The 25,225-nt window shown below is 49.2% G+C and overlaps 1 protein-coding gene across 1 annotated transcript; it reads right to left on the reverse strand.

The window, feature by feature from the left end:
- Nucleotides 1–19,498: 19,498 nt before the first annotated feature.
- LOC109745827 (sucrose:sucrose 1-fructosyltransferase) lies at nt 19,499–23,167 on the reverse strand. Its single transcript, XM_020304935.4, has 4 exons — nt 22,678–23,167; nt 22,508–22,516; nt 21,490–22,361; nt 19,499–20,460 (listed from the first exon to the last, which is right to left on the reverse strand). Exons 1-4 carry the CDS (start codon nt 23,081–23,083, stop codon nt 19,759–19,761), a joined length of 1,989 nt encoding a protein of 662 aa, XP_020160524.1. The 5' UTR covers nt 23,084–23,167; the 3' UTR covers nt 19,499–19,758.
- Between the last annotated feature and the right edge of the window lie 2,058 nt (nt 23,168–25,225).

Raw genomic sequence — 25,225 nt, forward strand, 5'->3', positions numbered from 1 at the left:
TTCTCTACCTCGTGTTTTATACTAGTAGTATTTGCATCGAAAGAAAGGACACCGTTGTGATCGTCGCCGAGATCTGCGGCCACTGGCCGACCGGCGATCCCCGTCCATGGAATATACGCCTACTTGTGGTGCTATCATGTCATGGATCTATATATGTCTGTACACGCCTACATCTTAAACAAATGATGTAGGGTTTAATTAGTTACCTTGGTGGCTGAATGTGGGCCTACCATGACAGTCCCCCATTCCCGGTTAGTTGGGTGTATGCATTTGTGCCATTCCAGTCACCATGCAGGCTGGTATTTTTCGGAAACTTGAAAAATGCTTTTGGAAGTTCCAAAAATCCAAAAAACAACTTGACGAGTACTTTATATAAATATCTAGAAGTTTCAAAAAAACTTGTTAAAAAAAACATATGTACACCCTCCATGGCCTCGGCGTCTGAGACTAATGTGCTGTAATAGAAACTGGGAGGGATGTAATCCCTCATCAGACGCCCGTAAGGTAAGACAGCGGTTGTTGTTTCGTCCTATTCTCGGTCGTCCTCTTCATAGGGTGTTGCGTTCGGACAAGCATAGACAACTCACCATTTTCATCAAAGTGGCTATGTCAACGGCCCGTGTGCCTGAGAGCGATTGATTTGAACTTGACATTTAAAAATATCTCAACAATATCTTCTGGATTTCAATGATACGGAAAAAGTTGTCATGCATATGCTTGGAAGTTTCAGAATTATAGAAAGGGAAGAAATTTATTTCCTTAGAAAAGGGGGAGGAACCTCTTCGAACATGTTTCCCTGTCAAAGACAAAACTAAGATTCTAGAAGCATGTCTTGGGAACATTCACAAAAGGATGGAACTTTTTAAAAGATAGAAATGGGAGCATGGGAACGCCTAATGTGTGGGAGCACTTATCTAAAAAGAAATGTGTGGAAACACCTGAATTTATTCTATGCCGCATCATAAAAAAATCTATGTGGCAAAATGTGCCAACAACTATCCCTCGACTATTTGGAGACGCCTTTATAGATACCGGAGTAATCAAACTAGAAGGGTTGGGTGTGTTTCATTGCACCGTTTGTGTTGTTGGGATTTCATAAAGATAAAAATTGATTTGCGTGTGAGGAAGATGGTGAAGTGTTTTCTTTTATAATGCTGTGTTTTAGTGGCCATTTTGGCGGAGTGATGCTAATCAGCCCATATTTACATGAGAAATTTCTTGCTTTGATGGCCGCATGCACTATATTTATACTACTCCCTCCATTCCTAAATATAAGTCTTTTTAGAGATTCCAATAAGAGACCGCATACGGAGCAAAATGAGTGAACCCACACTTGAAAATATGTCTACATGCATCCGTATGTAGTCCATAGTGAAATCTCTAGAAAGACTTATATTTTGGAACGAAGGGAGTACAGTGCATGTGTTGGTGTATCCTTTTTTAGGTGATGAAAAGGGTGTATGGGGTTACTGTGTTTTACTGGCTCATTGGTGCCGATTGATTTGAGAAATCATTGACCCAGTTAAAATCATGAATCAAATTCAAAATACTTGCTACCTCAAAAAACAAAACAAAAGCTTGCCAAATGAATTTTTGTGAGCAGCGAATCCTAGAACGCGCTTCACGTCCGGTCGAAGGCATCGTCTTCACAGGTCAATTTGTGGTCACGTGACGCCATAATATATCAAGGTCAAGCTGCAGACTAACTAGCCTCTCCGCCGTTGCTGTCGCTTTCATCCATGGGCTCCCCCTCACCAACCCCACAGTGTCGTTCATGGAGGCACGTAGCCATCGTCCTCCGGGGGCTGCAGCTGAATAATGCAGATGCAGATGCAGTGTCTTGTTTCCCAACCTATGGCAGAGAAGCAAATCAACTTTGTTGCCTTGCAATAAACAAAATGCAACGAGCATGTGGGAAGGCGTTCGTCCGTCCGTTCGTCCAGTTATTAAGAGAAGTGAGGCTTGCAACTGGGGCCTGGTCGTTCACATGCACGGTTCATGCGGGAGGCATCGTTTTCGCTGCGAAATCACCATAGGTCGATCACATCATTTGTTCTCTAGCCAGTGTTTATATATATGCAACAAACATCAAGGGTCACCGCGATGGTGATCGTCGGCGGGATCAGTGGCGGGTGGCCGACCATCGAGCGAATATACTACTTGTGGTGCTATCATGGCTCTATATATGTATTTCTACATGCCTACATCTCAAACAATGTATTTAGGGCTTAATTACCTCATTGGTCGATGCACGGTCCTACCATGATAGTCCCCCCCTTCCTGGTTTGTTGGGCGTATACATGTTCTTGGTGTGTAGTCTAAAGGTGCGATTCGGCTCTCGGCAATTTTCGAAAACTCGAAAAAGCAACCTTGGAAGTTATAAAAATAAGGTTGGGTATATATTAGTATTATGTTGGGAGTACATATTTGGAGGTCTCAAATACAATTTTTTTTTCTTTTTTTCAAAAGCCACATATTCACACCCTCTTTGGTGTAGGCGCCGAGGCTAATGCTCCACAAAAAGGGAACCATGCTTGGAAGTTGACGTGCAGTGCATATGCATATTTGCAAGTCTGAAAAATCCCAGAAAAGGGGAACCATGCTTGGGACCTCCCCTGCCGTTTCACTGTCAAAGAAAATAAAAGATGATACGTATGATACACACGGCCGAGGCGGAGCCGAGTCAGCATCCGCCACCATGCGACCCCGTGGACCGCACACGTGTCCACCCGGAGGAGGAGGGCGAAGGGGAGTGAAAGCCCAGTCAGTCGTGATGTGGCAGCCAGCAACGTGACGGGTGAGATCACGCGCTCCGTCGATTCCATGGCTGAGCTGAGCTTCCTCGCCTAGCCGTTGAACGGGAGCAAGTGAAAGCCCAGTCAGTCTGATGTGGCGGCCAGCCGGCCACTACAGCTCCAGCATGGTGACGAGCGAGGCGAGCTCACGAGCTCCGTCGATCCCATTCCATGGCTGAGCTTCTCCACTGCACTGTAGCTACTGCATTATTGCTGGCCGATTTCGTCTGGATCTCCTTGACATTGTATTATTCTGTTGCGCTGCTGCCGCTGCGTAACTGGAGCGTCCATCGCCACGGTTGCTTCAATCAAGATGAGAGAAGGACTTCTCGTGTGCGCGCGTGCGTGAGCTCGCTCTCCTGATGTTTCCCTGTCAATCAAGGAAGAAAAAGAGCATACGCATGGTATAGACGGGTGAGGGGAAGCCGAGTCAGCATCCGCCACCATGCGACTGCAAACGTGGACGGCCGGGCAGCATACGCGGCACGCACGGCAGAGGAGAGCGACGGAGCAGAGCATGAAAGCGCAGTCAGTCGAGCATTATTTATGGGCCCCCTCCGTCGATCCCATTCCGTGGCTGTGCTTAATCTGCTCTACTTACTGTGCCTGCTTGCATTATTATTGCTGATTTTTATTCCGGGTACCCACGAAACGTTTTCTCTACAGACTTAAAATAGCACTGCGGATTGAGTCCCCCGTCCCCCGTGCCGCTCCCGCGAGCGGCCCGGGCGGAACCCTAGTTCGCCGCCGCCGCTCCCCTTTCTCGCCTCCTCCCCCCTCGCCGCCGCCAGGGGACGGCGCCGGGCAAAGCCCGCGCGTGCGTTGGCGGCGGCGGGGCTCCTCCCCTCTCGCGCGGCTCCTGGGCGGCGCGGGACGGCCGGCCCTCGCGGCGGCGCTCGGCTCGGCGGCAGCGTGCGTCGGGCCGTCGGCGGATCTGGGGGCCTGGCTCCCCTACTTGGTGGCGCCAGTGCTCGGGCGGCGGTCGGCTTTGGCGTTCTGTGCGCGATTCCGGGATCCCACGATCCGGATCTGGCGCGGGTTGGGAGGTTGCCGGCTCCTCTTGGTGGTTGGTGCGCGGGGCTCGCAGCGGGGTGTGTGCTGGCGGTGGTCGTCTGGAGCCTGGTGTAGGGCGCAGCAGGCTGGTGGGAGTTGGTGGTGCACCGGCACCGTCTGTGGCGGCGGCGTGAGCGCAGCCATGGAGGCGGCGGCGCTGCGAGGCCCTGCTAGCAAGGGTCCTGGCGGGCAGCGGGCGCTCGGCTGCAGCCGTGTGAGGCGCGCGGTGATGCCTCGACGGAGTTGGTGCCGGAGAGTTGTTCGAGGTGCGGATCGGACCGGATCTGGTGGCAGTCCCCTGGTGCGGGCGAAGGCCGTCGTGGTGGTTCTAGTCCTTGAACCGCTCGGCGGATGCTGCGTTTCTTCGTTTGTGCTGCAGGCGGTGGCTTGAGGCGTCCTCCCTCGGCAGTGAGGTTCTCGTGGTTCTCGTGGTGTGGCTTCGATGGCATGTTGTTGCAGCGTCAGCGGTGCGAGGCATCGGTCAGGGCTGGCCATGATCTTGGCGGCGTGGAGATGTGCAGCGCTACGGATGAAAATCCTGTTCGGCTTTGGTCAGACCGGCGACAATGGCATCTGTGGATGTCATTTCCCTTCCTGGAGGCGTCGCCGTGTGTGTTGCCATTGCCTCGTTGCCCGGTGGCGGCAATTGTCTCCAGGGCGAAAGCCTTGATTCGCAGGATCGGCATGATGGCGGTGTCTTTGACCTCGTTCCTCTGTTGAGAGCATTGTGCTGGGAGACGGGAGGCTCTTTGATGCACTCCTCCGGTGTTCGCGACTGCCCGGATCGCTCCCCTCAGGCGCTATGTACGGTCGTCGCTGATTTATCAAAGGAAGCTGGAGTTGCTGTCTTCGGAGATGACCGGTGTTGGTCGAAACGCGACGAGGTTCGCGGTTTTGGGTAGGCTCATTGGCGTCGTAGTTGTGGGTGTGTGGGTGTGTCTGTTGTCTGTGATGTTGCTACACTCGTTATTTATAGCGAGTGGTAGTTATCGTTGTATTTTTTTTCTCCTTCTATAAAGTTAAGGTACGCAATTTGCGTATTCTTAAAAAAAATTATTCCGGGTGGCCGTCGACATGCATCGATCGATGGGCACCAAAAGCGACCCATGGCCCACATGCATGCGTGCCCTTTTTGCCAGCAAGTTTTCCAAGAGCAGGCATGTGATGATGCATCGTGCTATTGTCCAGCGACTCTATTGACAGTTCCAACAAGCCAAGTTTCCTTTTTGCGAATCATAGGCTTCATTGGTTAACCAATAACAGGATTTCCCGGAGCATGCACGAAGACGTAAACCCGGCACTTGAAAAGTTGCTTCACATGAACAACTCCAAAAATCCCAAGGAGGAAAGCCCTGATTTGATTTGGTGTGGTCAGCTGGACCGGACAAATCACTCTAACAACATGCGAGAATCACCACGGCTCCTTTCCACGTGCAACTGACGAGGCAGTAAAACTGCAGGAGGTAACTTCCCCCCTCCCCCCAAAAAAATTACCAACATTATCATCATAGTCCTGTCATCAACATCATCTAATTCAACTCACTAGAAGAAACACCAGAACGAAGAACAAAAATGAAGTGATAGACAAAGTCGCTAGTACTCCATCTCTATCTGTCCACGAGAAAAGAAAGCCACCGACTGAGCAACCGATCCATAACTTGTTGTAAGTCATCAGTCTAATTCAACTCACCATAAGCCTTGCAAGCAATGTAACTAATGAGTTAGTTACGGGATGATGCATTACGGAACGAGTAAAGAGACTTGCTGGTAACGAGATTGAACTAGGCATAGTGATACCGACGATCGAATCTCGGGCAAGTAACATACCGATGACAAAGGGTACAACGTATGTTGTTGTGCGGTTTGACCGATAAAGATCTTCGTAGAATATGTAGGAGCCAATATGAGCATCCAGGTTCCGCTATTGGTTATTGACCGGAGAGGTGTCTCGGTCATGTCTACATAGTTCTCGAACCCGTAGGGTCCGCACGCTTAACGTTCGATGACGATTTGTATTATGAGTTATGTGATTTGATGACCGAAGTTTGTTCGGAGTCCCTAATGAGATCACGGACATGACGAGGAGTCTCAAAATGGTCGAGAGGTAAAGATTCATATATTGGAAGGCTATATTCGGACATCAGAATGGTTCCGAGTGATTCGGGTATTTTTCGGAGTACCGGAGAGTTACGGGAATTCGCCGGAAGAAGTAATGGGCCTTATTGGGCTTTGGTGGAGAGAGGGGAGAAGGGCCAAGAGGTGGCGCGCGCCTCCCCCTGCCCAAACCGAATTGGACAAGGGGTGGGGGCGCAACCCCCCCTTCCTTCTCCCTCTCCCTCTCTTTCCTTCTCTCCTACTTCGAATAGGAAAGGGAATCCTACTTGGGAGTCCTAGTAGGACTCCCTATGCTTGGCGCGCCCCCTAGGCCGGCCGCCTCCTCCCTCCCTCCTTTATATACGGGGGAGGGGAGCACCCCAAGATTTGTCTTAGCCGTGTGCGGTGCCCCCTCCATAGTTACACACCTCGGTCATATCGTAGTAGTGCTTAGTCGAAGCCCTGCGCCGGTAAATTCATCATCACCGTCATCGTGCCGTCGTGCTGACGGAACTCTCCCTCGGCCTCAGCTGGATCAAGAGTTCGAGGGACGTCACCGAGCTGAACGTGTGCAGATCGCGGAGGTGCCGTGTGTTCGGTACTTGATCGGTTGGATCGCGAAGACATTCGACTACATCAACCGCGTTACTAAACGCTTCCGCTTTCGGTCTACGAGGGTACGTGGACACACTCTCCCCGCTCGTTGCTATGCTTCTCCTAGATAGATCTTGCGTGATCGTAGGCAACTTTTTTGAAATACTACATTCCCCAACACGTCGACGCCCGTGAGCCACCAGTGCCCACCATTCTTCGGCTTGACTAGAGCTGATATAGTGTTAGTCGTACGGTGCGGGCTGGAAAGCTCCACCATCATCTCATCCCATGCAATTAGAACACCTCCGTGGGTCCCCGTAGTCGGCAAATAAAAAAACTCTAGTTTATTACCAAGGCACTGCCTGACGATATTAGTTGTCAAGTTTTCGACTTTTGTCTCTTGGAGGCAAACTATAGCTGGGTTCGCTGCCGCTACCATCTGAAAGATACTGCTACGTCGTGCCGGGGAGTTTAACCCACGCACATTCCACACGAGGAGTTTGTATGGCTGTGTATCCATTTATCTAGCCTACCATCCGCAATCCACAGGCAAATCAATGTCGTCCATCCACCTCTTGGGTCTCCTCCTGTAGGGGAAGGGCCGACGCCTCCCAACCAAACAGGGCCAGCATCGCCGCAACATGACAGTCAGTTAGCGGCCTCGAGAACAGATACACGTACCTCTGCAATGCCTTGTCGGTGATCACCTCCACCTCGTGTGCCAAACATAGTTTGCGTATGAGAACACGTTGCTGTTTGGAGCCTACCGATCGCTGATACATCTCCAACGTATCTATAATTTTTGATTGTTCCATGCTATTATATTATCTGTTTTGGATGTTTTATATACATTAATATGCTATTTTATATGATTTTTGGGACTAACCTATTAACCTAGAGCCCAGTGTCAGTTCCTGTTTTTTTTCTTTGTTTTAGAGTTTCGCAGAAAAGGAATACCAAACGGAGTCCAAACGGAATAAAACTTTCGCGATGATATTTCTTGGACCAGAAGATACCCAGGAGACTTGAAGTGCAAGTCAGAAGAGCCACGAGGCGGCCATAAGGGTGGAGAGCACGCCCAGGGGAGTCCAAACGCAAGTATTTGAAAATTAGTAATAACTACTTATATCGTAACATTTTAAAATTTATGGTCATTTTCTAAAAAATTATTACATGCAACTAAAAATCCAAAAAAAAGATACTAATGGCGCACCAGGAGAAGGTGCACCATTGCTATCACGGTGTTTATGGCGCACCCCTAGAAGGTGCGCCATTGGTATACGTATTTTTATGGCGCATCCTTAAAAGGTGCGCTATTGCTAACCCTCCCCCACTCCCACTTGCTCCCCTCTCCCTCTGGCCTCTCTCCCTCCCTCGCCAGATCCACGCGCCCACCTAACCCGACTATGACGCCCGGATAGTTAAGCTACAATGAACCTCCGCTAATGATGCCACGTCACCTCGGTTACTGTTGATAAACTCGCGTCAGTTCGAAAACCAATTCAAATTTTAAAAATAAAAACAAACAACAAAAGTTTTCAAACAATAAAACAAAAATGCTCAGATTGTGGCAAATAGTCCATACTTAATATTGGTGAAGAAACCACACTTCTATAAAGTATTTAAGTGCACTATATTAATTAAAACAGTAGCAAAAACGATTATTTAAATACCTTTTATAATTAATGAATTGTCAAACTAAGTTATTTGGGGACTAGACTTTTTGTGACTATGGACTTAGTTGAGATACTAGTTTAGATGCTAAGTGTATATTTTATTAAAGCTAAAATAAAATGAAACTAAAATAAAAATAGAAAAGAAAAAGAAAAAGAAAAAGAGAAAAGCCCCCTCCCACTGGGCCACGGCCCAGCAGGCCGCCAGGCCGGCCCACCTGGCCCAACCGGCTGACCCACCCCACTCCCCTTATCCCTACCCCGACAGAAACCCTAACCCCCATTGCCCCACTTCCCATCCCCACTCCCCTCGCTCCCCCACTCCCCGATCCCCTCTGGATCGGGGCAACGACCGCGGCGTCCGGCGCCCCGCTACCTACCCCGCCGCCCCGGCGACGCCAGGTGCTCACTGGACCTCGCCGGCGCCACCCCATCGTCTCTTCCCCGCCGGACCCCCTCGAGCTACGTCGCCACCACCACGACGCCGCCTTGCCGGAACGTGCCCTCGCCGGACCGCTCCGCCGTCGCCCCCTCGACCTCTCCCTCACTGGCCCCATCGAGCCTCGCCGCCTCCTAGTCTCCACATCGCCGGTGAGGCCGGCTCCCTCTTCACCCTCATTCCAGTCGCCGGTCCATCGCCGTAGCCGCCGCATCGGAGCTCTGCTCCTGCGCCCGCGTCGTCCGTCGCCTCGTCGCACTCTGCCGCGAGTCGCAGTCCGTCGTGGCCTCGTCGCCCGCGGCTGCAACCGCGCCCCCTCTGGCTACTCGTTGCTTGCCCGCGTGCGCATGCTGCCCCGCCTCGCCGCGATGCTACGGCCTCGTCGGCCCGCGCACCCGCACCCCCCCGCTGCGCCCGTGGTGCTCACTGCCGCCCAGCGCGCGCGACCAGCGCCCGGCTCCGCTCGCGCGGCCCCCCGCCACCGCCTCCAACGTTGCTGCCAAGCACCACCGCCGCGCCCGCCGCATCCGCCGGACGGGTCCGCCCGCCCCATGCGCCCCGCACCCGGTGCCCGCTAAGGGCCCCTGGCCAATGACAAGGGGGGCCAGCCTCAGAACAAAAATAAAAAAGAATTAATAAAAAAATAAATAATAGTAGATAAATAAATAATTAAAAATAATTATAATATTAATTAATTAAATTAATTAATCCTGATTAGGTTAACCTAATCACTTAGTTTAGTTAATTAATTTGTTAGGTTAGTTAACAGTCAATGACAGCAAGGACCCACACGTCAGTTTGACCCAGTCAACGCCCTGTTGACTGCTGATGTCATGCTGACATCATGATGACATCAGCTTACACTATTCAGGATAATGTTAATTTAAAAGATTTAAATAAATTCTAAAAATAATTAAAACTTTAGAAAATCATATAAAATAAACCGTAGCTCGGATGGAAAAGCTTTGTACATGAAAGTTGCTCAGAACGACGAGACAAACCCGAACACGCAGTCCGTTCGTTCACCACACGTCCCTAGCATAGCGAACATGCAACAATCCACCTCCGGTCCGTCTGTGCGAAAACGCGAAACACCGGGAATACTTTCCCGGATGTCCCCCCCCTTTGCCGGTATCACCTAGTACTGCGTTAGGTCACCTCTAGCACCGCGTATTGCCATGTTATGCTTTGTGATGCTTTGATTGCTCTGTTATTTATTGTGTTCCCCCTCCGTTACTTCTTTCCAGTAGACCCCGAGACCGCTGCCGGTACCCCCCTGTGATCGACTACATCGACGACGAACCCTTCTCTTGCCAGAGCAACCAGGCAAGCCCCCCTTGATCACCAGATATCGCCTATTCCTTCTCTCTACTGCTTGCATTAGTGTAGTGTAGCATGTTACTGCTTTCGGTTAATCCTATTATGATGCATAGCCTGTCATTGATGCTACAGTCCCTTACCTGCTATCCTACTGCTTAGTATAGGATGCTAGTGTACCATCAGTGGCCCTACACTCTTGTCCGTCTGCCATGCTATACTATTGGGCCGTGATCACTTCGGGAGGTGATCAGGGGCATATGCTATATACTTTATACTGTTACATTACTTATGATACTGTTCGGAGATGGGGGCTGAAGGGGCAGGTGGGTCCACCCGGTAGAGGTGGGCCTGGGTTCCCGACGGCCCCCGACTGTTACTTTGTGGCGGAGCGACAGGGCAGGTTGAGACCACCTAGGAGAGAGGTGGGTCTGGCCCTGGTCGGCGTTCGCGGATACTTCAATTAACACGCTTAACGAGATCTTGGTATTTGATCTGAGTCTGACCACTAGCCTATATGCACTAACCAACTACGTGGGAACAGTTATGGGCACTCGACATCGTGGTATCAGCCGAAGCCTTCTTGACGTCAGCGACTGAGCGGCGCACGCCGGATTGGACTGGAACGCCTGCTCTTGTATTAGGGAGGCTAGGTCTGCTTACCGGCCGCGTACGCAACGTGCAGGTGTGCAATGGGCGATGGGCCCAGACCCCTGCGCGCATAGGATTTAGACCGGCGTGCTGACCTCTCTGTTGTGCCTAGGTGGGGCTGCGACGTGTTGATCTTCCGAGGCCGGGCATGACCCAGGAAAGTGTGTCCGGCCAAATGGGATCGAGCGTGTTGGGTTATGTGGTGCACCCCCGCAGGGAAGTTTATCTATTCGAATAGCCGTGTCCCTTGGTAAAAGGACGACCCGGAGTTGTACCTTGACCTTATGACAACTAGAACCGGATACTTAATAAAACACACCCTTCCAAGTGCCAGATACAACCCGGTGATCGCTCTCTAACAGGGCGACGAGGAGAGGATCGCCGGGTAGGAGTATGCTATACGATGCTACTTGGTGAACTTACCATCTACTCTCTTCTACATGCTGCAAGATGGAGGCTGCCAGAAGCGTAGTCTTCGATAGGATTAGCTATCCCCCTCTTATTCTGGCATTCTGCAGTTCAGTCCACCGATATTGCCCCTTTACACACATACCCATGCATAAGTAGTGTAGATCCTTGGGACACCACTTTAAATAGGGCGTTGAACGTAATGAAACACAAGGATAAGTTCAGTAAGCCGTCGTCAGCTGGTCGTGTGGCCAGCAATGGCTTGTCCACGAAATGGTCGGAATACTATAACGTTGGGCGAAAGGAGAGAAAGACCAGCTCGGAAAGCTAGGAGCGCGAGGTTAGAGAACTCAAGGCACAAGTGGCGTGGATTCCGGAGATAGTCGAAGAGCAAGTGCGAGACCAACTGGGAGCGACGATCACCGCCATTGTGCCTACCTTGATTGAGGGGCTGCAGACGTGGAATGCGGGCGGCCAACAGGGGCCGCCCCCGATTCCCAGCTTCACGGGCAGCAACTCGCACAACGTGCCGGCACCATTGGTGTCTCCGGCGGAGGCGGCATTGGTGTCTCCGGCGTCGGCGCCGGCATTGGAGCTTAATGCACCCGGGTGTGGGAAGAATACGCCGGCCGGCACCTCGGCAGCAAGCGCCCCCTCCGTCACTTGCACGCCCGCCGTTGGCGGTGCCTCGACATTAGCCGAGCTCGACGCCATCACGGTAACTAAGCCTCGGCCGATGACTTCATCTCCTTGCCTTTGACTGGGCATCCTTGACGCCCTACATGCTTTCGCAGGGCACCGCCGACGTTCCATGCACTCTCCTGCACTTCGTGGACGGCGAGTTGATCGATGTCGCCAAGGCCAGAATCGTTCAACCGGGCAACCGCGTGTTCCACGGTAATCCGATGCCACCCACCGTGTATAGGGTTCAACTGGTTTGGGTGCTGCGGGGCTGCGACGACTTGTTACCTCCGTATCGACCCCCTGGGGCGGACGAAGATGATGTGATGACCCTCAGCGCCTGCATAAGCTAGTCCATGCTTTGGACGAAGAGCCAGATTCGTTTGGGGGCGGGGGACACCACCCCACAGACAACACCGCCAGTCGTGCCGGCGCCAAGCCATGGCAAGACCGCCGCAACGCTACCGCCATCAGCTGATCCGGACATGCATATGGCACAGGATCCGGCGACGACGACGGTACATTTACCAACGTCGATAAGTACTTCAATGAACATGGGTACGGTGACAAATTCTTGGGGCCTCCTTCTCAAGAACCCAACCCTGCAAAAGACGATCGCGATCTAGCTGGTACCGCGGAGAAACCCAATTGCAATAGGCGTCGTCTGGCGTTCAGTTCTCAGGAGCCGCCTCCAGCTGCCGCCTTCACCGAGCCTCAGATAGCCGAGGTGCGAAATATTATCAGCCCCAACACACTCAAGAAGGTGGTCTCTGAGCAGAACTCGATCCCATTACAGCAGAAGAAGCAGAAGGGGCGGAAAAGAAAAAATAACAAGGGTGCGAGCCAGCCGGTACCGAGTACGATCTGTGCTCAGGACGGGCCACCTTCACCTAAGGATATCTCGAGGAGGGTGCATGTGGCGGGTAGGCCGATGCTACCGACTAATCTGCTCAATGCTGCAACCGGTGCTATGCGGAGTCTGCATGACAGTGTTCTTTCTATGGAGAAGCGGCGTCTCTCCGAGAATGATGTGGCATACCCGGTTTTCGTGGCCAAGGTGCCAGAGGGCAAGGGCTTTGTCGATAGCACCATCGGGGGTATGATCGTCCTGCGGTTTGATGACATCTTCGCTATGTTTAACCTTCATCCGCTGCACTACACCTTCATTCGGCTATTTTCGCTAAGTATGGAGATGCGGATCATTAGAGACAAGACCCCAGACATCGTGATAGTTGACCCCTTCTACATGCGTGCCAAGATCTTGGGCAGCGCTGGGAACCGGCAAGTCGTGAGTTCATACCTCGAAGGCGTCACTCTGGCGAACCCAGATAAGGATAACTTCCTCGTGCCTTACTTTCCCGAGTAAGTCATCCCCTCACCGCCCCGTAACATATGATTTCTTAGATTTCGATCGTCCTTTTTTTCTAACATTCCGTGTTTTGTGCAGTGACACACATTGCACACTCATCCTCTTAAGCCCGAAATATTCCATGGCCACGTATTTCGACTCGGAGCGTCAGTCGAAGAAAGACTACACAAATATCAAGAAAGTTCTTGATGATGCTCTCCCCGGCTACGCCAAATCTGGAGGCACCTTCAGGAGGCCAATTTGTAGGTACGGCAAGCACGTGTTCACCCACGTAACGACGTTCCCCTGCTTCAAGCAGCCGCCTGGCGGTCAGAAGGATGCGTACTACGCCCTCCATCACATGCGGGCGATCGTACGGGACCATAATCACCTTCTGCTACCAAATAATTTCAAAGATTGGGCCGCACGCTTGTCGGCAATCCAGGACGCGGACATCAGACAAGAATTCTTTCGCATCCAGTCGGAGTTTGCGGAAATCATCTATCAAGATGTCCTTCGGGGCAGTTCTACCTCAAATATCAACCGTCCAACAGTGAAATAGAAACAACGTTACAAATGCAGGCTGACAACGATCGCGATTTCATGACCATCACGAAAGACGGCGGCTTCATCCACGCTTCGGTCCCTGAGTCGAGTCGAAAATAATGATGCTATGTAGTTCTGAAATATCGATTAGCTCATGTTGTAATTAAACTTTAATGAACTTGTATGTCTCTTTAGTTTGGACAGTCGTTCAACTTATATGTAATCGATGCTATTTATTAGTAGGACCATGAATCGTGCTATTAATGTGTTGCTTTTCTCTTCCGATACTTTTGTTGCATACTTATATATTGCTTATATATTGTCTGTGAATTGCTACTAACGTTTTGTTTGTCTAGTGCATAGAGATGCCGTCGTATGTCGTGTACAAGGGTAAGGTTCCCGTAGTCTACGACGACTGGGAGGAGTGTCGGAGACAGGTTCACCGTTTCAGCGGTAACAGTTACAAAGGGTACACCACTAGGGCGGAGGCGGAAGCTAGATACGCGCGCTATCTAGCGGGGGAGAGGAGGGAGCGAAGGAGGAACCGGATGAAGACTAGTTTCATCGCGATGATGCTCATCGTGACCGCAGCTCTCTTCTATGTGATGGTAGTTTAGATGATCGATATCGACTTTGTAATGTGACGACAAACTCGGCTAATATATATGATGAACTTTGCTAATGTCTCGAGACCTAAATTTGGCTAATGTTTGAACTTTGTTCGCTATTTCGAATTTGGAGACTAATATGATGAATTCTATTGTGTGATGTTTATATTATGTGTTGTGTAACGTATTTTGTAACCTGTGCAAATACCAGAAAAGCAAAAAAAAATTCCTAATATTCATAGTAGTGGCGCACCATATTGAGCATTAGTGGCGCACCAGGGCTAAATACCAGTGGCGCATTATGTGGCATAGTAATGGCGCACTTGGGGGCATACGTGAAGGTAAATATGGCCCCATAAGAGGCATAGTAATGGCGCACTGTTGGACATAGTAATGGCGCACTATCAGTTGCGCCATTATTATTTGGGATACTAATGGCGCACCAGAGGTGCGCCATTACTATTTGTTACTAGTGGCGTGTTAATAGTGGCGCAACTATAGTGCGCCATTAATAGCAAAAACAGGTGCGCCACTAACAGCCTTTTTTCTAGTAGTGAAATACATGTCTAGCAAACCAGATAGAGGAAAAGCATTTGATTGGTTAGGGGACTTGAATAACCGTACACGGCTGGCTGGCTCACGGGACGTACCATATGAGAAAGAAAAGTAAGATTGAAGTGAAAAGAATGTTTTCATTGATGTTGTGTTCAGGTTTATATATGTCCTGAATAGATGCTTACAGTGTCGGTTACATTGATTCGTGTCGTTTCAGAAAGGCACGACGACGGTTTGAAAAGACATGACGATGGTTCGCTATCTACTGCGTCTGACGCTAGGATTCTAACGACCTGTTAGAATATACTAAGGAATATGCTAACTGCCTATTTAGCCTAATTTTAATGCTAATTAATTCCTAACCCTATAATCCGACGGTGGTAGTACAGATTAACCTCCGTCGTTGCTGTGAGTCTGTGACCATCATCCACGTACGCATTCAGCTGACTGCTGGGTCCTCCCTCCTGCAGCGACCGGTTCATCTATATATGTATAAATCAATACCATTAGATTTATTATTGAATGTACTTTCACATCCTATAAATTTGTTACGATAAATGTTTAAATTATTTTCTATGAACTTGGTCAAACTTAGCAAAGTTTGACTTCAGTCAATTCTAATATGCGGAATAAATAAAAACAGAGGGAGTACGATATGCGTGCAGATGCAGAGCCAGTGTCTTCATCTATATATGTACCAACTCATGGATCTATGTCTGTAGTTTGTGCACGCCTACATTATAAACAAATGTATCTTGTTTAGTCAATTACAAGGTGAAGCTACAGATTAATTAGCCGCGCGCTCCGCCGTTGTTGTTGCTTTCATCCATGGGCTCCTCCTCAGTGCCCACCAACCCCACAGTCACAGACCGACCTCACCTCTGCCGTTCATGGAGGCACGTAGCCATCTTCCGGGCCTCCAGCTCAATCATGCAGACTCTGCTTTCATCAAGAAGCTCCATGTGCGCCCGAGTGCGTGGATTTGGCTCTCGGGCTCCGGCATTTCCGAAAACTCAAAAAATATCTTTGGGGTTCGAAAGATCTTATAAAAGTGACGTGGATATGCACACTTGGAAGTTTCAAAAGTCCCAGAAAAAGGGAAGTTTGTGACCTCTCCTGACGCCTCACTATCCATGCGACCTGTCGACCACGGGAGAGCGACGGAGCAGCCGCCTCCCCCCTGGCCGTCCAACGAGGCAAGTGAAAGCCCAGTCAGTCGTGATGTGGCTGCCAGCATGGTGACGGGTGAGCTCACGGCCTCCGTCGATGCCGTTCCATGGCTGGGCTTCCTCTTCACTGACTGTGACTGTCTTGACAGTTTTTACCGGGCTGGGCTTCCTCTTCCACCCAAGTTCGCGTTTGCTGTTGCTTTACCGGAGGACCGGAATCTCGCCGGTTTGATTCCGGGTGGCTGGCTGGCTGGTGGCCGTCGACATGCATCGATGGGCACCAAGAGCGACCCATGGCCCACATGCATGTCTGCCTTTTCCCCAGCAACGCAGCAAGTTTCTATGCGTACGACTATTTCCATACGATTTTCATACGGCACTGTATATCACACCGTCCTTGTGTCAGAGTAAGCCGCTGCCCACCACCCGATCAGGAATCGTACAAAATCGTATATCCAAGCATTGTAACGTGCAGCAATTTCGTTCCAGGAACGGTCATGTGAGGGTGCATCGTGTTCATGTCCAGTGACTGTCTTGAGAGTTCCAACAAGTTAAGTTTTCCTTTGGTGAAAGCATCATGGACAAATCAACATCAGGATTACAATCAAATTTAAGGCACTTCACAAGTGCCTATTACAGGACGCTTGTTTAGCGCAAAAATGAGCAGCTGCATAAGCAGATCTCTTCCCGACTGAGCGAAAAAACAGTACTCCCTCCGATCGAAATTAATTGCGGCATAGCACAAGCTTCCGTGGCAAGAGCATGAGCTGCAACTGGACAAAATGAGCCATGATGATTTTCTCTCTCAAAAAAAAATCCAGACATGGCAGAAATGTAGCTTACACGAACCTGAAAATTTTCACTTCAAAAACCTTTCAATTTCCTGTAAATCTGAATACAGTTGATTAATACCATCATTAATTTAGTTGGTTCAATAATTCAAGATAGTTAAGAGATCAACGACCTCTATTAAAAAGCATGACTAAAATGATTCTTGTTGAATCAATAAAAGAGGTCCATGCCCTCCACCAATTTCCATCGAAGAACCGCGCTGAAACCACACGATGTAGGGGGTGGGGCGAATAGATGGCAGCACATCCACATTTGCCGCCGGAAGATGAGCACGAGGATCCGAGCCTATAGATGTGCGTATGCACTCAAATGGCACCTTTAGTAAGGGGGCGATGTCCATGGACCGTCCGCTCGAGACTAAGCCGGAAAGAGGTGCCACTAAGGACCATGCAGCCAGGGAGGTTTACGGCACTGGGAAACGTTGCCGCGATTGCTTCAATACAAGATCAGATCAAGGACTTCTCCCAGGCACACATAACTCGGAGAACCCGGTCATAGGTTGGGAAGTATAGCTCCACGATCACAACTACAAAAGAGGTTAGGACGTCAGGATGGCGCCACTATGGTCAGCTCATACACAATATAGAGCTGGGGTTTCTCCCGAAGCATGTACGAAGTCGTAAACCCAGCAAGATGGGGCACTTGATTCTGAGCAACAGTAGCAACGACTCTGCGGGGCAGCCGCAGCCACCGCGGATCTCAGGAGGCGGGATGACGAGGGGGGAGGTCGGAACCGAGCGATGGTTCAAGATAGGTAAGCCTATCGATCATGAATATGCGTTGACAATTTGACATCAAGAACATGAATAAAAAACATGGCTGAAATGAATGTTTATAATTTTTTTGAGACATGAATGCTTATATAAAGTTAATAAAAGAGGCCCGCGCAGTCCACCAATTCCATTATGGAACCAATTCCATCCCACGGACAAAAATGGCTTCAAATAAACAACTCGAAAAATTCCAAGGAGGAAAGCCCTGAATTGATTTGGTGTGATCAGCTGGACAAATCACTCTAACAGCATGCGACCATCACCATGGTTCCTTTCCACGTGCAATTGACGAGGCATGAATATGATGTGTATTTCTAAATGAACTAGAGATACGGTGAAAGAGATGGTGAAAGCGATCAAAGAATTGGCCGGCCAATCGATCGCTAAGTAAATACTTGATTACTAAGCATCATGCATCGACCAACAGGATTAATAAAAACTGCAAGTGATCGTGGAGTATTATTGTTTGGGGAAAGCATGCTGCAACTAGGCATATGCGTCCATGCGTCTGGGAGAGTGATTAATTAACTAGAGATTAAGATAATGGAGCATGCATCCAAGGGACCGTCCATGCTCTCACTTCTCAGGGCTGAAGATCTTGGCAGCTCAGCCAGACATTGATCTCAAAACCCAGAGGCGTCCGTGAAATAGCAGTAGAAAAAACAAACGACGATACTGCGATGCACAGCTAGTGTGTGTACTTGTCCACGACTGCGACACCATTGATCTTTACCCAATATGCAAAAGAAGATACTTTGGGGGGGGGGGGGGGGGGGGGGGGGGCTAGTTGAAAGAATTACAAAGAAAAAATAAAGCTATCTGGGATGGGTGTGTCTGCTGAATTCTTTTTTATGTCTTCAATTGTGTTTCAATCAGGATGATAAATACTCTCTCTGGTCCTTTTTACTCTGCGTATTAAAGTTTGACCAAATTTATATTAACAAATATCAACATCTAAAAATAATAATTTGACATTGTGAATGGTGATACATTTTTCTGTAAGTTTGGTCAAAGTAGAGATACTTTGACTTCAGACGAAACTTATATGCAGACTAAAAAGGACCGGAGGGAGTATACCCATCTGATATTTAAGCATGAGTCACCTAGATTATGTTTAACTTGTATTTATGTATATGGTGATATTTACCGTAATGCGGTCATAAGCTGCATACGACGTATACGTTGTGAATCACAATGATGTTTTGATAAATACTTCATTATTTGAAATTAATGTGCCGGCAACATGCACGATCATTCAATTGCCGAGTGTAAAAAAAAGATTAGGGCCAATGATCAAATTCCTATGGAAGGAAATTAGTCATTGGGAAGTTCAGAGCCGGGCTGTGGTGCAACTGTCTCTCATTGTGTTAGCGTGATTTTGAAATGTCCCTATTTCTAAGTGATTCAAAAAAAATGTAAGGAAAGCCAGACAAATTTTTTATTCCATATCCATAACATAATTTGCTCGATTTTAAATAGGTATTTATATAGTTGTATGAACAGTTTTGTTTGATTTTTTTGTTGAATACCTTGAAATACAAGTACAAGACGTAAGTGAAAACAGGAAAAACAAAACCAAAGGAGCTCCTACTTTATAATTAGGTCCAGGAGCCATAAGCCATATTTGTCAAAGTTTGGGTGTAAGTAGGCCCTGCTACCAATACGACCCAATGGACCCGTCTAAACTCTAAAGCAGAAACGAGTAGTCGGTACTCAAAATGTTTTTTTTTTCTCAAATGCCGTGCAGTCCTGTACTTAACAATCCAGACGCAGTAGATTATATGGAGCGTCCCGGCATTATTTTAAGTGAAAACAAAATTCCAAAACAATGTAACTATCTTCGATGTTTATAAAATACATCATGATGTCTTTCTCTAGAAATAAAAAATGTAAAAATTGCATATAAAATGAATAAGAAATTAGACAGCACGAACTTGATACATTCACTTAAACTTGGTGGCATCCATGCCATTTTCATTCCCCAACAAATTGATTTACATGTGAACAATGATCATCATCATCATCAACATCATAGCCCTGTCATCAACACCATCTAATTCATCTTACTAAACCAAAAACCAGAACGAAGAACAAAAATGAAGTGATAGGCAGAGTCGCTCGTACTCCATCTCCAACTGTCCAAGAGAAAAGGAAGCCACCGACCGAGAACAACCGATCCATAACTTGTTGTAAGTGATCAGTCTAATCGACGACTACCAAGTCATCATCTGTGTATATATGGTTGTACGACGAGTCCATATCATGCACGACAAGCTTCTCGGCGGTGACGCTAGTGCCGGTGGCGTTGTTGAACATGTAGACCCCCGCTGCCGCGTAGATGGCCTCGGTCGGGTACGCCCTTGACGTTGCTGTCAACCTCCCGTCCATCGCGAAGCTCTGCACAATGGAGTGGTCCACGAGCACCCTAACGGAAAAATCTTCGCCGTCGAGCACCGGCACCGTGCTACCCACCACCCGCTTCACCACGTCACTAGCATGCGACGAGCGCAACTCGTCGTGGCAGAAGTGAGTCCGAAGACCACCGTCGAGGCCCTTGGACACATAGAAGTACACTCCCGTCTGTTCGGTCAGGGCGCGGTTGGCGAGGACAAGGAGGCCGAAGGGGCCAAGCGCGCCGCGGGTGGCAGCCCCGCTGCTGGTGGTGCAGTTGTAGCTAACATCGGCCTCGTTGAGGGCCTCAATGGCGGAGGCATCGATGCGGAAGGTTGCCTCGATGTCGAGCTGAGCGGTCTGATGGAGAGGGAGGAAGGCAACGGAGCCGGCGCCGACGATGATGCCGCTGAGATCGGTGGTGTTGATGCGGAGGGCATCGAGCTCCTCCACAGGCCATTGGACGAGGTTTGTCCGGGTCTTCTCGTCAAGCTCCACTGTCCTCGGAATCGACTGCACGCACAACACACACCATTAAGTCAGTGGATCCAATAATTCAAAATAGTTAAGGCCATCGATCATGAGTGCACATTCACATCATGAACTTGAAGAAAAAAACATATCTGCAAATGATTCTTGTTTAATTAATATAAAGGGTGCCGCGCCCTGCACCTATTTCCATTAAAGAACATTAGCACACGAACAAAAAGGGTTCACATAATTAACATCAAAGATTCGAAGGAAGAAAGTCCCGATTTGATTTGGTGCGGTTTGTTAGCTGGGAACGGACTCCACGTGCGACTGACCAGGCATGCACATGATGTTTGTTTGTATATGGTTGTTGAGCTACACTAGAGATGGTGAAGTGGGCACTACATCGACAGTGTATTGGCTCTTGGAAGTTGCAACGAGATGGTGAAAGTGACCAAAGAAAACTAGTCCTGAAATTCAGCCGCCCGGCCGGCCTATCGACCGATGAGTAACATATAATTAATCATCATGCACCTACCTCGAGGATTAATAATACAAGTAATTACTGGTTGAAAAAAATACTTACTACGTTTCAAATTGAACGGCGTACTACGCTTGGTTGGGATAAACTTTTTGATACGATGCAATATGCAATATATAAATTGAAAGGCAGAGATTGGTGCAATGTGTTTGCCATTTGGGTACTTAATTAGTTTAGTAATTAACTAGATACCAAATCGAGCGTGCAGCCAAGGAAGGGGCCGACCATGTTCTCCAGATCTCAAGCTTTTGACAGCTCAGCCAGACAGCAACCCACAGCCTAGAGCCGTCCGTTATTAGTTTTTTTATTACACAACAAAAAAGACAAACGACATCATGACTGCGACGCCGCACAGCTAGTGCTCTACGTACTGTTGTTACTGGCCCATGGCTGTCACACCAAGGATCTACCCCACCCAAGATTGCAAAACCAACGGTGCAGCTAATGATGTCGATCAATGATGATAAAACGTAATGTAAAATTAAGACAATCGTGTCAATGTACTTTAGTGTGGGTAGGGTGATGGTTACCTGGAGGTTGGCCCACCCCTTGGTGATGTCGGCGCGCTCCGAGTCGGTCTCGCCGACGTACGCCCACACGACGCGCCGCTTCTTCACGGGGTCGTAGAAGGACTTGGACGCGTAGTACTTGCCCCAGTCGTACCGCAGCCCGACGCCGAGCTCCAGCTCCTCGTCGATCGGCGTCCACTTGTTGGCGGCGGCGTCGAACCGGCCCAGCGAGTACCAGTCGTGCCGGTCGTCGTCGCTGCTCTCCTTGAGCACGTACAGCACGTCCTCGGCCGTCGAGTTGTACATGTCGCTGGCCTTGCGGCCCCCGCCGACGGCGTAGAGGTCGATGCACTCGTACTCGCCGGTGCCCTTGGGGCCGCGGTACATGTACCCCGGCATCAGCTCGTAGCTGAGGAAGTCCTTGGTCTTGTAGGAGAAGACGATGCCGGAGTGGTCCGAGTCGTTCTTGGAGCCGATGATGGTGCGCCACGTGCCGTCGGACTCGTCGAACCACGCGGTGGTGGGGTCGCGGAAGTCCTTCATGCCGATGCCGGGGGGCGGGAACACGACGGGGTTGGCGGGGTGCTTGACCCACTCGCGGAGGAGGGGATCGCTCGGGTCGGCGGGCTCCGCGAGGCAGGTCACCTGCGCAAAGGTCTCGGTGTTCCCCGTGTAGAGGAGGATGACCTTGCCGTCGGGGAGCACGGTGATGGAGCCGGTGAGGACGCCCTTGATGTCGTACCACTGGTCGGGCACCAAGGCCGGCGGGAGGTGGCGCCAGTGAATGAGGTCCTTGGACACGGCGTGGCCCCACACGATTTGGGGCTCCCACACGGAGCCCGACGGGTTGTACTGGTAGAAGAAGTGGTACCATCCGCCATAGTAAACCGGACCTGCAATGGATGCACACAATGTATTTCAGTCAAATATATTCCACATCTTTAGAAAAAAGTTAGTACAATATATTCCACAGGTGATGAATCTCTGAACAAGTAAGAATATTCGATCCATGGATCAGTTGGGTGGTGCGTGTACTGACCGTTGGGATCTGCATGAGGTAGCCGGAGAATGCCGCCGCCGGGGAGCAAACAAAACGGGAAGCAGAGGCAGCGAGGTCAGTTTCTGGATCAAACCAAGCCGGAAAAAAAGGAAAAGAAATTTGGATCTGAAGATTTAACCGAAGGGAGGATGAACTGGGGCAGTATATACCGTTCTGGTAGTACTTGTCCGGCTGGAAATGGTAGCCGGTGCGCTGCCACTGCAGCATGGCGTTGCTCCACGGGAACGCGTTGGCGGAGTAGGCCCCCGACGTCTTCTCCGACACGCCGTGCTCCTTGCCCCTGCTCCTCGGGAACTCCGTCGCCGGGGTCGCCGGCACGGAGGCGGCCACCGCGTCCCAGCCCGCCCCGCTGGCCCCGAAGACCGCGGCGGCGACGACGAGCGCCACCACGGCCGAGGCGGCCAGCACGGCGGCGCACGCGCGCCACCTCAGGCCACCGCCGCCGGCCCGCTCCTCCTCGATGCCCTTGGCGTCCGCGGACGAGGACGGCAGCTGCTCGTAGGCGTACGGCAGCGGCGGCGTGCCGGGGATGAGTATGACGCGAGACGAATCCATGGCGCCGCCGCTGCTGGCCCGATGATCCCGAGGTAACTCGGTAGATTCTTTTCTGACCGATGGATGGGTGGTGGCTTCAGTGGGGGAGCGGGGGAGATTTATAGCTGGGGTTCGGGGGTAAAGATGGGATTTTTTTGGGATGGAACCAGCTGGGGTTTTGCGTAGGGTTTTGGCATCTACCGTCCGTTGCAAAACAAAAACACCTCACGCTTAGTTTTTGCTTTTGCGATGACACCTCACACTTTGTTGCACATGCTCTTTGTTCTTGTGTTTATGGCAATGAGAAGGCATTACTGCTCTTGGGCCTCTGCTGGTTTCTTGGAAAAATATCTACAAACAAGGTGGCCCCATAAGATCGGCGGATCCTCTCGCCGCGACTCCTTTTAGTAGGTGGTTGCGATTCATCAACATTGCATTTAAAAAAAAAAATTGTACACATGTACAAGCTTGTGTTCCTATTGCCCACATAAATGTTCAGGCCAATAAAATCAACCTATGTGTCATGTATTAAAAAACATGTTCCATGCTTAAGAATGACTTACTTCAGCATTGGTTTTTATTTTGTTTTTAAAGGCATAAATCTTATGTTTTACATGATTTGCCGCCTCATATGCCTTTCAGAAATTGCTTGTCCTAGAGATTATGCCGAGTTCGTTAAGAAGGAAACAATGGTTGTTTGTAAAAGGGAGTGTGTAGATGTAAAAGGGAGTGTGTAGATGCATGGGTCTATTTCATGGTTCTGTCATCGCATAAGATGTTCATCAAAGAGGTTATGGTCAAACTACGTTGAAAAAGAACACATGTTTTTGCACCGGACTTAAACGTGTCTGGTAAGAGACGTTGCATACTGAACACCAATATTTGAAGGAAAAATAAATTGGTCTGGAAACTAAACTTGTTGAAGAGGTTATGAGCAACTACATTGAAAAGGAACACACGTGTGCTTGCAAGAGACTATTGCGTGGCCTATAAGAAATGTTCCATATGACGACATGATGCAGAAACATGATAATACATTGGTTTTGCTTTTAATTTTCAGGGGCATACACCTTAAGGTTTTTGAGGATTTGTCGTCTTTTGATGTATAGTTGCTTGTCCAGGAGATTGTCATCGACATTTTTTAAGAAGGAAACAATGTTTGTTTGTGATGAGGAATGTGTAGATGCAAAAGGTCACCACCGCCATGTTGTCCTCTCCGTTGGCCCGTCAGGAATCGGACAACCCTGTAATAGGGACAATGGGGCTTCGCGACAGAACAAGCGGACAATATTGCTGTCTATTTCATAATTTTGTAATTGTATAAGGTTTTGTTGAAGAAATTATGATCAACTACATCGAAAAAGAACACATGTCTTTGCACCGGACTTAGTCGTGTCCGGCAAGAAATTTTGCATACTGCGATACAATAGTGTGATCAACTACGTTGAAAAAGAACACATGTGCTTGCATGGGACGCATGCATGTTCGGTAAGAAACAATGCATTATACGACATGATAACACTACAGAACAACAAGATTTCGAAGGAAAATTAAATTGATCCAGAAACTAATCCTTTTTCCTTCATGAAACAAGTGCACGCATGCAGTGAGTTATTTTACTTCCAAATGTCTATTACTCCGTGATTCCACCCACCGAGAGGATTATAGATGTGGAACAGTGAAATCCATCAAAGCATATATGTTGAGGGAAGAGATGTAACTAGTTATAACTTTCAAGGTAATGACTGGACATGATGCATGACACATCACATTAGAGCTTATTGTCAAAATATTAAGGAACAAGACACCATCGGGTTTGCATTAGGTTCATAAGATTGGCAGATTCACTTGTCGCGATTCCTTCAGTAGGTGGTTGCGAATGATGAACCACAAGTATAGGAGATCAATCGTAGTTCTTTTGATAAGTAAAAGTGTCGAACCCAACAAGGAGCAGAATGAATTAACAAGTAGTTTTGAGCAAGGTTTCACTTCAAGTGTTGTAAAGATAATTTTGATAACAAGGCAAATAGTAACAAAAGTAATAAAGTGCAGCAAGTGGCCCAATCCTTCTATATGCTAAGGACAAGCAGGTGGTGTTTCTTATAATAGCTAAAACGCTCTTGAGGAGACATGAGAATCTCGTCAAGTTACTTTCACAACTAT

This window comes from Aegilops tauschii, chromosome 7 (assembly GCF_002575655.3).
Source record: "Aegilops tauschii subsp. strangulata cultivar AL8/78 chromosome 7, Aet v6.0, whole genome shotgun sequence".
Taxonomy (NCBI): Eukaryota; Viridiplantae; Streptophyta; class Magnoliopsida; order Poales; family Poaceae; genus Aegilops; species Aegilops tauschii.

Coding starts and splice junctions, on each gene's coding strand:
- LOC109745827 (XM_020304935.4), bottom strand. CDS start 23,083: ATGGATTCGTCTCGCGTCATACTCATCCCCGGCACGCCGCCGCTGCCG. Junction 20,461..21,489: donor AGGGGTGGGCCAACCTCCAG/GTAACCATCACC, acceptor TTGTGCGTGCAG/TCGATTCCGAGGACAGTGGA.